A 14930-nucleotide genomic window follows, 5' to 3' on the forward strand; every position below is an offset into this window, starting at 1 on the left:
TTCTACAGTGCAATTTTGCCAGCTTCTTTAGACTAAAGTAATGTCAATGTATTAAGAACCCATCGCTTAACATGTTTACTACTCCGTAATCGGAATCAAAATAAAGAAAACTTCAATTCCGATTATGGCTCACCGAGCCTAAACTCAAGTATTAAGAACTCATGGCATGTTTACTACTACATAATTGGAATCAAACAAATTTTAATTCCAAATATAGAATATTCATGCACTTACTAGCGACGAAAAAATCAAAACATAAGTACAAATTTCAATTACTTAATATTACGGTCTAATGGTATTCTACTTTACTTGTAAGTGAGAGATCTTAGATTCGATTTTCGCCAAAGACGAATTTGAACTACATCATTGCTAGCCCATTGTAAGGCTTAGCCTACTCTACCATCCATTAGCATAGATAATATCGTTTATTCAAAAAACAAAAAAAATTAGGAATTCCACAATATAAGAAACTTTTAACTCGAAATTTGGAGAAATTGGACTCTTTGGGTCGCATTGCAGACTGTATGGTCGAAGGCACTGTCAAGGTGTAATCTCATTCAACCACACTCGAAAAAAAAAAAAAGCAGTTCTGACTGCTCAAGCGGAGTAGAATTATAAAGCCTCCACCGATCTGAATCGTGATCCCGTAAACATTTCATGATACAACCAAGTTTTGCAATCCATGCATTCATAACGAAAGTACACCATGTTGTATCCACGTAACTGAATCATTTTAAAACCGAATAACGAGCACAACATGAACTCTGAACTTTCTCAAAACATTTACTGTACGAATTACATAGGTTTTTCTGCTCACGGCACAGGAAACAGTCCATCTTATTCACAAGCGAACGGTTAGCTTCCCAAGTTCACATACCAACTTTTATATACCCAGACGCATTTCATGTGGCATACAGTCTAAGAACTCACCACAAAAGCAGCCTGAAGATTAGAAATCATAACTGGGCACTCTCCCTTCTCATCATATTCAACAAACTCCCCAGCCGACAAGTCAATGTTCTCAAAATTTGTGCCACTCAACTACAAAAGAAATGAACACTAGTTTAAGTTTACATACAGATGCAATACAATTAAACTTGGTGACAATTAAATGTTATCACAAGAAAAGACGGGGTCAAAAAAGAAAGCATCACAATTATCTGCAGTTCTCACATCTCGAATGTGCTATCCTCATAACATGAAATGTAACAGTACTAACCGTGCGACATTTATAGGAAAGGACAGAGACTAAAGCTTTCTCACAAGAAAATAATAAGGATCAAAACACAAGCAAACAACAATACCAAAATAAGCTTTGAAGGGAACTAGCACAATATAAAACAGGAAAGCAATCCTTAATGCTCGCTGAAGTTAAAAAGTGAAGAATGAAAGAATTCAATACATGAATAATTATGTTGATAATTATGGTGTTTGTACCACATTTACTGACCACCCCTCTCAAATAGCAAAATTTTTATACATATGTGCTGAAGTTCATGGAGGTACAGGGATTTAGTGCTTAGGAATGTTCACACAAATATTATTTATAAGCTCACATGTCCAACAAAAGGTACTTTTTGGCCTCAAGTACAATGAGAAATGTTCATTCGATATGCTATATGATTGAAAGTTGCATGTGAGGAAGAGAAACTTACAGACTTAGCTTTCCAGCCACCACCAAAAACAAAGTCCACAGGTTCATAACCCCTGCACTCGAAGATCATCAATGGGGCAAACTGCCTGGCCTCACTTGTTTCCTGCGTCAGTGGCTTACCACGACCTGGGTGCATCATAATCATTCCATCGCGCTCACAAAACTTGCACTGCAAGGGAAAAATTTGCAAAAAATCACCAACCATGTACAACAAACTTAAGCAGAAAATATTTTGGGTAAAACCAAACATAGGAAGAAGCCCCATACCCATACGATCAAAATTCAAATTATGAAATAGGAATAATGTAGCCATCAAAATCAATAAGTTCCCATATGTCACAACACAATTTCAAACAGAACTATCTCAAATCAAAGTGACAAATATGGCCAATTCATGTAAGATCGGAGCTCTACGAACAACTAAAAAATCTGAAATGCTCACTAAACCAAACGCAAGTATCGATAATAATTCTTATCAGTCAAACAAAAAACGGGATAAGAAACAATTTCACACAAACTGTATACAACCAAGTTGAAACCTACCTATGCAAAACGTCACCCAACATCCCATTCCCAGAGGCATACGTCAAATTGATTGAACACAGGGTAAGCAGAACGAAACGGGAATCTCAAGGTCGTTTTTACAACAATTAGGCACTCAACAAACACGGCATTTCACTAATTCACGCAAGAACAAGTGAAAACACAAGAATCCTTGGATTTTCTCACCAAACCCTAAACCCTTTACTTACAAATCCCCTTGTGTAATAAGTAGAGAGAGAGAGAAAGAGGGATTACCTTCTGGATGAGATTGGCGGTTCCCTTGCCGACTGGAAGGGGAACAGTCTCGTTCAAGCTCACACAAGTTTCTCTCTGGCTCACCTCTCCACACCTCTCACATTTCAGCTACAAAATTCACAAAATAATAAACAAAATAAAAAAAGAATCGTGTGAATACTGTCTATAAGCATCAGCAGATTTAGCGACTTAAAATCGACATGGATTCGATGCCAGAAACCCTAGAAAAGGAGAACGCAAACTGAAATAGCAAAACGAAATGGATTGGAGGAAAATGGAGGTCTGACCTTGAAGAGGTAGGAGAAGTTGGTGTCGTCGCAGCCGTCCTGAGGCTGGAGGTCGGTCAGGTTCTCGAGTTCCGCGGTGATCTGAAGCAGGAATTTCACCATTTTTGGATTTTGACGTAAATCCCAAGCTACTCTCTCTCTTCCTCTCTACTCTCTGTGTATATGAATGACTCTGACTCGCTGAGTGGTAGGATTGGTAATTAAAATGGACTTGGGTCACGCGTAAGCTTAACCGCGCCACTGTTTGCTTGACAGAACGCCGTAGTTGGGAATTGGATCCGCTCCGCACCTTTAGTGTTCGGAGCTTAGAAATTAATTCATCTGAACCGCATAAATTTAATTTAATGATCCTCGTTAACTCATTTTTTTAGCCCACTATAAAAAACCAACAGCTCTGATTTTTTTACACACTAATCAGCGGCCCAGATGATTTGATCCCTAGACTCTGGACACTCAGGTCCGGAGCGGATCAAATTCCCTGTAGCTGCGTACAACGTCTTAGATTGTTTCTACGATGAAGTACCTAAAATCCCATAACATTTTAGTATTATTTTAAATTGGTTTTAACTTTTGTAAACATTCAAAGCAAATACTTAATCTATTGAAATGTCACATCCATTAAACGTCAATTAAATTTATGTTAAATTAATAAAGACTTACTTTATCTCTAAAATCAATAGAAGGTTATAAAAACTTAGTCTTCACTAACTAACGGTCACCACCTCCTAACCTCCTATCAAGCTATCACCTCCAAGGCCAACACAACCGCCCACACCACCCTATAATTCAAGACCACTCCAAAATGAGCCAAAAAAAAAAAAATATATATATATATATATATATATATATAGCGGCTGTGTTTGGTCAAGAATGCTATCCACTTCACATCATCAGCTACAGATCACATAGAACCTCAACATATATTATCAAATAGACAAATATCGTGGCAGATGCCCTTATTTGAAATGTTTCAAAAGGTTGAAAGCAATTTAGAATGACACTAAAAAGTTGAGGAGTTTCAGATACTTAATCATTGTTTTTACTAATATGATTTTGTTAAATTTTTACAATATTTTTTTACGTGCGTGAGAAAAATATTACTAATTATTTAAAAATACTCTTAACTTTTGAGCTAGAGGAAACAAAGTGACAACTTTTCAAAATTTTAAGATGTGGTGACTCACATGTGACAATCCAAAAATTGAAAATAAAAAAGAAGTGAAATTTGCATGATTGAACGGTGAATCATGCAAATTATTTTGCCCAAGTGTAGTTGGCAGAAATGATTTGGATGTCTACTTAATCACATGCTGCACATTCTGCAGAGACAATGTCCTTTAAATAGATCCAGCTCCTGCTGGGCTCTTCATATCTTAATCTCATCTTAATTACATATTCAAAGTAATTAATTAATTATTAGTTTAGTTAATTAACAACAAATGGGGAAAGGGTTGTGTTTTGGTGAAGTGATGATTAGATTAAGGGGGATGGTAATTATGTTGGGAGTGGCTGTGACTCTGATTAGATGTGGGGTAATTGTGGAGGGTGATCTGTTCTCTAACCACAAGATTTTGGAAGCTGAAAGAAAATTAACCCAACTCAGAAAGCCTGCAGTTAAAACCATTCAGGTATGAATTTACTCACTTCATAAATTTCACTTACACAGTAAAACCCTAATATATATTAACTCTGATTGCTTGTAGAGTGAAGATGGTGATATTATTGATTGCATTGACATTTACAAGCAGCCAGCTTTTGATCATCCTGCTCTCAGCAACCATACCATCCAGGTAACTTTTATCTAATTCGATATATTTTAGGATGACAACGTGTATTAAGTACGAACATCTACAAATGATTCATCAGATGGTGTAGTAGACTCATAAAGTAATTACACCATTTACTAGGCCAAATATACCACTCAGTGGACCATTACGGTGCTATTTTCTAGTGTTCGTGTTAAGTATGTGTTAGTAGGATAACCGTCCTCGATTTTTCAACATAACAAGTGGTGTGAATAATTTTCCCTTTTCAGATGGCACCCACGTATGATCCAGAAAGGGAGAGAAAGACAGTGACAAAAATGGACAGATTGAAGAAAAAGAATGAAGAACAATCTTCCAGGATGGTGAAGCAAAAATGGAGGAAAAGTGGAAGCTGTCCTCCGGGAACAATCCCGGTCCGACGAGTCCGGAAAAAGGAACTGCTGAGAGCTAGCTCCGTTAAGGACTATGGAAGGAAGAAGCAAAGTACTGTGTCTCGTCATGCTGCAGCTGCAAATTTTGATGACAACAAAACTGGGAACGTTCTAAGAGCAAACCACTCGGTGCATTAACTCCTCAGTATCACATTTTAATTCATTGTTGAAATTAATTATAAATTTACACGTCGTTGGTTTGGGACTGCTTCTCTTGAAAGCACTTATGCTCATAAGCATTCTCTCTATCTGAAACACTTATGAATTTTTTTTATCGAAATCGAAGTGCTTTGTGAAGAAGCATTTGACATATGCTTTTACAGAAAGCGCTTATGTGACTCTTGGGCATACCCTTAGCGAAATCATTCCAAACCCTTTTTAATTTCTGACTGTGTTAATTAATTTGAATTACAGAAGGCAATATTGCTTACAGTAGGGTACAGATATACTGGAGGCAAAGGAGACATCAAAGTTTATAACCCTATGGTTGACCTCGATGATGATTACAGCACTTCTCAAGTTAGCCTCCTAAATTCACGTGAGATGGTTGAATCCGGATGGGCGGTATAACATAACTGCATAACTCCCTTCACCTTCATGTTCTTGATTTGAAATATTTTACATCGTTGTTGTGAATCCCTCTTCAGGTGAATCCGAGCGTCTACGGAGATAGAGAGACTCGATTTTTCGTGTATTGGACTGTAAGCAGACATGAATCACAAGTTCACAACTCAGTTTTTGCGTGAATTAATTCCACTGGCTAGGGTTAATTGCACTTCTGATGTTCCCTGCAGGCTGATGATTCAAAGAAAACAGGTTGCTTTGATCTTACTTGTCCTGGATTTGTTCAAGTTAGCAACAAAGTCGCTCTTGGTGCAGCAATTTATCCAGTATCTTTTCCTCATGACCTTCCATATGAAATAATCGTTTACGTCTTCAAGGTAATATGAACAGTTTAACAGCATACCATCACATTAACAGCTTAACAACATAACGTATTAGATTAATAATTTAACAACATAACATATTAATTAAATTCCTTTATGTTTTGCCTTCGAATTCAGGACCCGGTGACAAGCAATTGGTGGGTGCAATATGGGGAGAGCATTTACGTCGGATATTGGCCGCCGCAGCTGTTCCTTGCGTTGAGCTATCATGCAACTAGTGTGGAGTGGGGAGGTGAAGTCTACAGCTCAAGAGTAGGAACTACTCCTCACACAGAAACAGACATGGGAAGTGGACAGTTTGCTGATTTTGTTTGGGGGACTTCAGGTTCAGTAAAAAGAATCCGAATACACGACAATTCGCCTGAGCTGAAATTGCCGGAATACGCTGATGTGTATATGGACGAGTTCAACTGCTATGATGTCAAGTATCTAGTAGATTATGTTGAAGAACCTGAGTTCTATTACGGAGGGCCTGGTAGAAATCCTATGTGTCCTTAATCAATAGGGATACCTCTTGCTTTTGTATTCACCTAGTATTCCTATTGTTCTTATATCTAAGCCTGTGTCGTTTTAAGCACTACTTGTACTTTCAAAATGAGACAACATTTTTCTTATTTTCCACTAATGTGACTTCAATCTAACGTACAATGAGGATAAATCAAACCGTTCATTTCATTATTGAAAGAACATCTCTAATCATTCATAAGTATTGAACGAATTGACAGTTTTAGCAATATGTAACATCTTCATGATGAACTGTCAATTTGTTTATATTTATAGATCACTAAATAGTCTTTCAATCATATAATTTTTGTAAAGTTTATCTTAAGATGACGATTAAGAGAATTTACGGTTATGGAAATGATGGAAGTATTATCCATTGCAAAATTGTTCATTAGTTAACGTCTTATATTTCCACCAGAGTGGCACATCTTCCATTTCTGCTCAGAAGGTACCAACCAGATTAAATTTTCAATCTTTACCAAAGTGGCATAGTTGAGATTTCCAAATAAGTTTTATGTTTTTTGAATTTGCACACTTTTCTATAGCATCCACAACAGTCTGATTCACTGAATATAGAAATCAGAAGTAACCCCTTTTTTCCTTAGGAAAATTAACGAAAAATTCAAAAAAAAAATTTAGTTTTAATTCTAAAAGACAAATAAAGGTATAGTGAATAGTACTAAAAAAAGGTAAAAATGTGATGTTTTTTAAAAAATGAACAGTACCGAAAGTGTTTCATTAAAATTTTCTTTTTCCTTTCCATACATGCAAAGTTCCTCCAGCTCATTGTGTAAGCCTGCATGAATTGTTCGTTTGACACATGGACTAAAACTGAAGCCATGACGCATATGCATGCACTGTATATAATCAAGGCATTCTTATCTTCCTCCTCTCAAACCAGACACTTTCCTCTTCCCCTCTCTCTCTCTCTCTCTCTCTCTGCAAGATTGAGCGAGACGCCGAGAGATCGAAGATGGGGAAAAGGAGGATTATAATGCTCTTGTTAGCAATGGGATTGTTTGCGTTCAGTGGTGGAGCAGCAGATCATCATCCTCATGTGAAATCTAAAGCAAACCAAGCTACTTTGGAATTGGAAGTTCGTAAGATGTTGAAGCTTCTCAATAAGCCCGGCGTTAAGACTATTAAGGTCTGGTTTTCCGCCATTTTAATTATCTTTTCTGCAGACTAAACTCACTTTACCTCTTTGATTTTATGATTTCTTGTAGAGTGAGGATGGAGATATCGTTGATTGTGTTGACATCTACAAACAGCCTGCGTTTGATCATCCAGCATTGCGGAACCACAAAATTCAGGTCTACTTTAATCCTTCATTTGTTCGAAGAATGTACGAAACAAAAACTGGAAAACATTATGGTTGGTTACATCTAAATGAAACATTTTACAGTTGGAAGGTTAATGAGGTTAATGATTTATTGCAGATGACACCGAATCTTCAATTCACATCGGAGGCTCCTAGTTCTAGTCCCAGTCCCAGTCCCAGTCCTAGTGCAAGTAGTCCTGTACAAAATGATCATAATTCTTCTCAGCAGATTTTGTCTCAGATTTGGCAGAAGAGTGGAAGCTGTCCAGATGGAACAATTCCCATTCGGAGAATTCGAAGGCAGGACTTACTGAGAGCTGCTTCACTTGAACACTTTGGGAAGAAACCGGCAAATTCCTACTACTCAACCAACGATGAGAAAGGCGCTGTAATCATCAACGGCACCAGAGTCGAACTCGGTCCTCAAATCAATCGCTCAGCAAGCAAACGTTATGTTTAGGAATCATTCTATAACTATTTCAGTTTTTAGTTTGTAAATGTGTCTTGTGCAATTAATGGTTAAATTTTATGTGAACGTGCAGGCTGCTATCCTTATAACAGTTGGATATAGTTATACAGGTGCTCATGGGGATATAAATATTTGGAATCCAAGAGTCCAATCGCCAGATGAGTTCACTACTGCTCAAATCTGGCTCAAGAATGGACCCGGAGACGCCTTTGAAAGCGTCGAATCAGGCTGGGTGGTAACTCACTCTGGACTCTTCATCTGTAGACTGCAGATGAAAAAAAAATCGACTTTAGATCTATAAAATCACACTTTGACACGTATACATGAACCTTCCTTTTTCGCTTCTAGGTAAATCCGAAGTTGTATGGTGATGAAGCAAGTCGACTTTTTGTATATTGGACTGTAAGTACTTCATTACAAATATGATCAGTCAGGAAAATGTCATTGGTACCAGCTTCCATATCTTTTGATTAAAATGCGAGGGACAAAGTGATAAGTTGGGAAACCTCGGTGAACTTCTCCAATAAAAACCCTTTTTTTCATTTTTGATCAGAAGGACGCATACAAATCGACAGGTTGCTTTGATCTCACTTGCTCAGGATTTGTGCACACCAACAAAGACCTAGCCCTTGGCATGGCCCTTGGACCTGTTTCTTCTGAAATGGGTCCACAATATCAGGCCACCTTCAGCATCAGCAAGGTCTGAAATATCAACTGGATTACGCTGAACAAACAATAAGCCGATTTTGTCTCCCTTTAGTCTGTTAAAGTATTGTTTTTTATTAAAAGTTTATAACCCGTTCTATTCCTGCTGTAGGACTTTCACACCAACAACTGGTGGGTGCGCGTCGGCCAAAACATCCCCGTCGGATACTTTCCCCCAGAGCTCTTCTTTTACCTAACAAAGGGTGTTGCAGCTTTAGTCGAATGGGGTGGGGAGGTGTACAGCTCCAAAATTAAGAAAAACCATCCACACACTGCAACTGAAATGGGAAGTGGTGATTTTGCATGGGGCAAACTGGGGAATGCATGTTATATTAAGCAGGTTAGGATCATAGATTACTCGATGCAGCTCAAGTATCCTGAGTGGGTAGGGACTTATACAGACGAAGAGTATTGCTACACTGCATTGAACTATGCCGCTTCACTTGCTGAAGAACCTGTGTTTTACTTCGGCGGCCCGGGCTTAAATCCTCCTGATTGTAACTAATTACTCTAAATCCTCAGATTATGGGTGCTTAATCTCCTTTGTTTTTGAAATAAAGTCCAATTTTGTTTTACTCCAGTTGATTTGTAATGTGATCGGAGATTCAGAAGTACCTTTTTAGTGCGAGGGAAGAATACTTATAAATGTGATCCATCTAAGAAGGTTATTACATATCATCTCTCAGTGAAAAAAGAAAATAAAAGATGAAAAAATGCACGATTACTATTTTAGAAAATCAACCATTTTTATTTGGCGGACAATAAGTTTGAAACCGTGTTTGGCGAGCACGATTTTATCGTGCTACAAGGTTCTTAGAGCCCTCTCCACATAACATCTGTTCTTTCTTACAAGGCGGACGTGTCGAACAGCTTAAATTTTAGGTTTTAAGTAACCAGAGTGCGATTCAAAAACCTAGAATCGACGCTCTAAATGATGATTTAATACTCTTAAGATAATCAACCATGTCAATAACGTGATCGAAATATCGTATCCGGAGAATAGCAAAAATACGGTATAATTTAAGGGAAGATATTTCCAGCTCTGACTATCTTCTAGTTAACAACAATCAGATACTCAAAAATGGGCAATTACACCTTCTACGGTTCTACCCGAAAATAGCAATGCCATTGCTACTTACATTATATCCCCACTATAACATAATACAAGAGAAAACATCTCGCATGTTCACATTACACTGCTCTGCTTGTGAGTTTTCCAGAGGTATATATACGATATACATATGAATGTACACATTCACAAGACCGAGACATGCGAAAGAAAATACCTGTTACACAATATTATACTGAAAATGGTACATGGAGGAAGTGACCGAGCCACGCCAACTTCGAGAAAATTAGCTAGGTTGAATCCTGCTGTTTTCTCTCTGCTTGTATGGACTGGAAAATTCGAGCAGGCCGACGCAGTTGCAGTTCTTGGATTGTGAGGCACAACTTTTATAGCTCGCATTGGCTGGCCTATGTCGTGAGATTGGGGAACTCCGTCTGGAATCACTGGAGCCATGGGGAAAAGTTGGAGCGCATCGCTTCCTTCAGGATTTTGATCCGTCCTCATTGGTGCTCTGTCGCCTGTATTATTTGCTGTACTTCCTTGCAACCCACTGTCATTAGATGGCTGAAGCCTTTTGGCGTTAGGAATGGTGACATTTTTCTGGGGCATGTTGCATGAGCTTTGGTGCTGCAAATTGGAGTTTGCATCCCCTCCCGATGACTGATCGGTGTGACCATGTGAAACGGGTCCAGCAAACCAATGCATTTGTTCAACTGCTGAGCTCGGCATGGCAGGATTCATAACGGACATGCCATATGGAGGAAAGTAAGTATGACCATTGAGTGATGGAGGGACAGGAAGAACCCCCATTCCTTGAAGATGATGAGATGGAACCCCGTAAGATGGCTTAACAAAGTTGCCCATCATCGGAGTTGAGCCGTAGGTCCACATCCTCCACAAACTGGCCCTCCCATAAATCCTGGTCCATTATACGGCTTGTACACAAGTCCTTCAGAAGGCGACATTACTGGAATTAACAGTTGATGTCCAGGAGACTGATGGAAACACCAAGGACTGGCTTTATCAGAAGCCATAGGAGTTGGCTGTGGATTTCCTAAATATGGAAACACCAAGGACTGCCTTTTCCCTACTGCATTTTCCGCAGAACATTCCATTTTGTTGTTTGGCTTCTCAGGTTCGTGTTTGCGCTTTACAACATGTAGTAGTGGCTTTACAACATACTCTGATGAGAGTTTTGTTGCCGGGGATCCCCTTAAAGTAGATGTGCCCAGAAAAGCAGTATCTTCAAGCAAAAGATGTGGAGATCCAGCAATCAGTCGTTGGACCTGTTCAAAAAAGAATTTTATTCAGCTAATTTTTCCAATCTAAGTCAACTGATATGCGCGCGTGTGTGTACATTCTCAACAAAAAGAAATCAAACACAATCCATCCATTTAGTCTTACCTTAATGAGTCTATGCAACTCAAATACTTGAACCGCAAACAATCTTTGCTGACTGTAGAAAGTACAAGGAGTCATGTCAAAAACATAGTTGCACAATACACACCAAACCATATGAAGCTTGGTAAATCACAAAAACAAAACCAATACGAGAAAACAAAACAATAAACTGGACAAAAAAATGAAAAATTGGGCAGTTGACAATCATTTGTACCAAACAAATCCCCACTATGGATTATTGGATTACATGCATCGGAACAGAAAATAGAAACTCATGTTATTTAAGAGATAACAGAAAAATGACTAAGTGCTTTAGTCACAAAATATCTGCTTAGGCGTGATATTGATCAGGATTGTAGACAAATATGACATTTACCAAACATGGGAAGGAAACAGCTTAAGGATGGATGCAGCAAATTGCTCATCAGAAAACAGTTAACACAACGAGGTAATTCAGAGCAATAAAATTAATAATGGATACAAAAACCACTTCAAAACTATAAAACGATAGCTAAATGCTACAACAGATCCAAAACATAGCAAATATCTGCGACATAAATCTTCAGAGCAATAAAAACGAAAGCTAAATGCTACAACAGATTCTGAAACATGGCAAATATCTGCGACATAAATCATTTAGATGTCTGCAAATCTCCTTTCTTTAACACAAAAACAGCTTAAAATTTGTAATATTCAATTAAAATCATAAAAGAAATGTACAAACTAAAGCTTTCTGATTCACATGTAAATGATTCACATTTCATAATGAAAAATAAAAAAGGAGTAATGATTAGAAGAACCCATATATAGGGGATACTCTCATATTCTATAAAGCGTATAAGAAAGACAACACAAACCCCGACCTAATAAAATCTTCCAACTTCCAATACACCACATCAAAATACTACATAAGAGATGTAATCCTCCTCACCACCATGTCAACTATATTCTCAAATATAGTCCAAGATCCACACAATGTAGTCCCAAGGATAATCCTTCATTACTTGTTCCCCTTCTTGCTCCCAGCCCTCAAGTGCCATGAAGGGAAATCTTTTGATAGTGAACAGGGAAACCCCCAAGCATTACCAAACCGAGACAGGAATAAACCCAACAGGCAGATACAAAAAGGCAATGAATTACGAGATGATATGCCGTCTCGGAGGTCACGTTGCACAAGGTAACTCTATTAAGATGTATTTATCCCTGCTGTAAGACGATCCATATCCACTGTTAAAATGTTATCGAGGGCCTTATAACACAAAATAATTCCACTTTAGAAGGAATCCCGGGACTCTGTACTATGAAATCTCACCTCCCTTCAAATTATATCTATATTCCTAATTGTTATATAAATAACAGTCTAAGACAGCTATACGGAAGAATTAAAAAAGAAACAGAAAAAAAATAATCACAAAACATAAGTGAAGAAATACTCAACAACACGAAGATATTATGAGACCAAATGCTTCATATACTGCATACTGGGAAAAAAGTGAACTTCAAAATTCTAAAGCGCAAAGTAACAACTGAAATGAACTACTGGAGAAAATAGAGACTTACTTGACAATTGCTTTTCTTGCCTTCCAGAAATGTTTCTGGCCTATTATTCCTACAACATCATCAGGAGAGATGTCCATGCCGGATATAGAATCCACCATGGAGGTCTCTGAGACATCATCACTTTTGTCTACATGTCCCATTTGAAGTGAAATACACTTTCTGTCTCCACGGTATTCGCTGTCATTATCAGGGCTCATTGGGACTGGTAGGATCCGCCCCAGAACAAGAAACACTTTTTTCCTGGGAAAGAGTTCCCTTCTCTACATCCCTTGAAGACTCAACAAGACCATCACCTTGTCCAGTAACGTTTGGCTGTGACCCAGATCTAGACTCTTGTTGTAAGCAAGCATCACTCTCAGCTAACCTGTTGAATCTCGGAACAGAACATTCTGCATCCTCTTGATTTGGTGATGCATTCGCTTCTACGGGCCCATCAATCTTTTGTATGGTTGATATTTTTGCGGCAAATTTTCCTGAATGGCCCTTACTCGAACCGCTTACTTCTATTAGGTCCTCTTCTCTTTCACTTCTCAATTCTCGTGTTAAATTCAGAGTTGGGGAGCTTATTTGTTTTGGATCCTTCTTCCCCACGTTTCTTACTTTTACTAAATGGTCAGAATGAGGCGAGCTGATGGAAGTAAGTTTTTCCTCACTACCAATTGGAGTTTTACTGTGACCAAGACCCATCCTTGATTGAACAAATACAGGAACACTAAAATCATCTTCATCTCCGATCTTCCTTCTTAGGTCGGTGTGTTCAAATGGCACGTTTACATTTGCTCTGTCAGACTGGCGACCATGAAACATCACAGCCTGATGAGTAGGTGTAGATGTACGACCACGAAGTGGAAAAGCCAAATTTCCATCTGAACGACTCCCCTGAAAACATAAATTGCTCCCAAAATTCAGATATGCGATAATCATTTTCCGTCCATACTAAACAAGCTTGCAACACTATTTATCAACACACCGTTGTTTTTTCCCTCTTAATTGCAGCATGCTGCAAATAGTAGCTATCTTGGCATATTTTAACTTCTTTTTTTACAATTAATAGCCATTAAAACACAACATATAGACATAGTCATATGCAACATTACTCAATATAGCATAAAACAACACTTACAGTTAACTACTACAAAAACAAAAAACCAAAAAGCCTGAGAAAATCCATTACCTAACTACAAGTTTAAAGCAATAACATTTCAAAATAATCCAAACAAATAATTAAGAAAAGAGTAAGCACAAATTATGATTAAATTACCTGGTTATTTGAATTCAAAGGCAGCACCCCAGGATTGAACCTCTGAGATGGGATGCTCAGCTGCTCATAGAGGGCCATCTTGTTTCTTGGAGGAGCTCTCGGCCCTCCTTTATCTGCATCATTCACATGGAGCCTTGGGAACATAGGTCCCATAACCTTCTCCTCGTTCCCCCTCCTCATTTTCAACACCAACACTCCAAACCCAAGTGCGAAAAACCGATTTTTACATTCAGTTTCGAAAACCCACTTGAAAATTACTCGAAAAAAAAGCTCCTTTGTTAAAGGATCTGAAAAAATCTACAGGTAAATAGCTGAAACGCCTTCACCTTTCTTAAAACAGATCAAATTCCAGAGAACCCAGAAGCAGAAACCAGGCTTTCCAAAAGCTGAAACAGTTAGTTGATAACAACCCAGAAAGGGAAGCTCGAAATCAGGCAGAACCCAGATGTCAAAATTCACAGAAAAGGTTGAAAAAAAATGAGAGATTTCTCGATTATCCCAGAAGAGGAAAAAAAAGGACTTGGGGAGTGAAAACTGATGGAGGAACGAACTCAGAGCGTGAATTGTGGGAAAGAAGGGATAGGAGTAAAAGCAGAGCCAAGAAACAGATTGGGGTTCGAGGGCTGAGAGAGGAGAGAGAAAGAGAGAGGAGAGAGAGGGCAAAGCTTAATTTAGGGATTCCTCAAATGAGAGAGAGATGATGAAAGGGGAAAGTGAAAAAGTGCGGGGTTTGTTGGGCCCTGGTTTGGATAGAACG

The 14930-nt window shown here is 38.3% G+C and overlaps 4 protein-coding genes across 4 annotated transcripts; 2 read left to right on the forward strand and 2 right to left on the reverse strand.

Moving 5' to 3' along the window:
• Positions 1-607: 607 nt before the first annotated feature.
• LOC103951900 (CXXC motif containing zinc binding protein) lies at positions 608-2920 on the reverse strand. Its single transcript, XM_009363386.3, has 4 exons — positions 2740-2920; positions 2453-2560; positions 1656-1823; positions 608-1041 (listed from the first exon to the last, which is right to left on the reverse strand). The coding sequence occupies exons 1-4, from the start codon at positions 2839-2841 to the stop codon at positions 919-921; spliced, it is 501 nt and encodes a 166-aa protein (XP_009361661.1). The 5' UTR covers positions 2842-2920; the 3' UTR covers positions 608-918.
• Positions 2921-4226: 1306 nt separating this feature from the next.
• LOC103955288 lies at positions 4227-6418 on the forward strand. The gene is made up of 7 exons (XM_048590431.1): positions 4227-4367; positions 4443-4538; positions 4775-4918; positions 5351-5500; positions 5584-5637; positions 5731-5877; positions 6001-6418. Exons 1-7 carry the CDS (start codon positions 4227-4229, stop codon positions 6379-6381), a joined length of 1113 nt encoding a protein of 370 aa, XP_048446388.1. The 3' UTR covers positions 6382-6418.
• Positions 6419-7360: 942 nt separating this feature from the next.
• On the forward strand, positions 7361-9387 carry LOC108867771. Its single transcript, XM_048590439.1, has 6 exons — positions 7361-7534; positions 7614-8096; positions 8251-8412; positions 8526-8579; positions 8731-8877; positions 8995-9387. The coding sequence occupies exons 1-6, from the start codon at positions 7361-7363 to the stop codon at positions 9385-9387; spliced, it is 1413 nt and encodes a 470-aa protein (XP_048446396.1).
• A 546-nt stretch (positions 9388-9933) lies between these two features.
• LOC103951808 (protein EARLY FLOWERING 3) lies at positions 9934-14930 on the reverse strand. Its single transcript, XM_009363269.3, is given in 7 exon segments — positions 9934-10295; positions 10297-10832; positions 10835-11237; positions 11356-11407; positions 12913-13103; positions 13105-13791; positions 14174-14930. Coding segments are annotated over 7 exon segments (2103 nt in total). The 5' UTR covers positions 14354-14930; the 3' UTR covers positions 9934-10241.

This window comes from the organism of the source record quoted next, unplaced genomic scaffold, assembly GCF_019419815.1.
Source record: "Pyrus x bretschneideri cultivar Hongxiangsu unplaced genomic scaffold, Pyrus_bretschneideri_v1 Contig1, whole genome shotgun sequence".
NCBI classification, from domain to species: domain Eukaryota; kingdom Viridiplantae; phylum Streptophyta; class Magnoliopsida; order Rosales; family Rosaceae; genus Pyrus; species Pyrus x bretschneideri.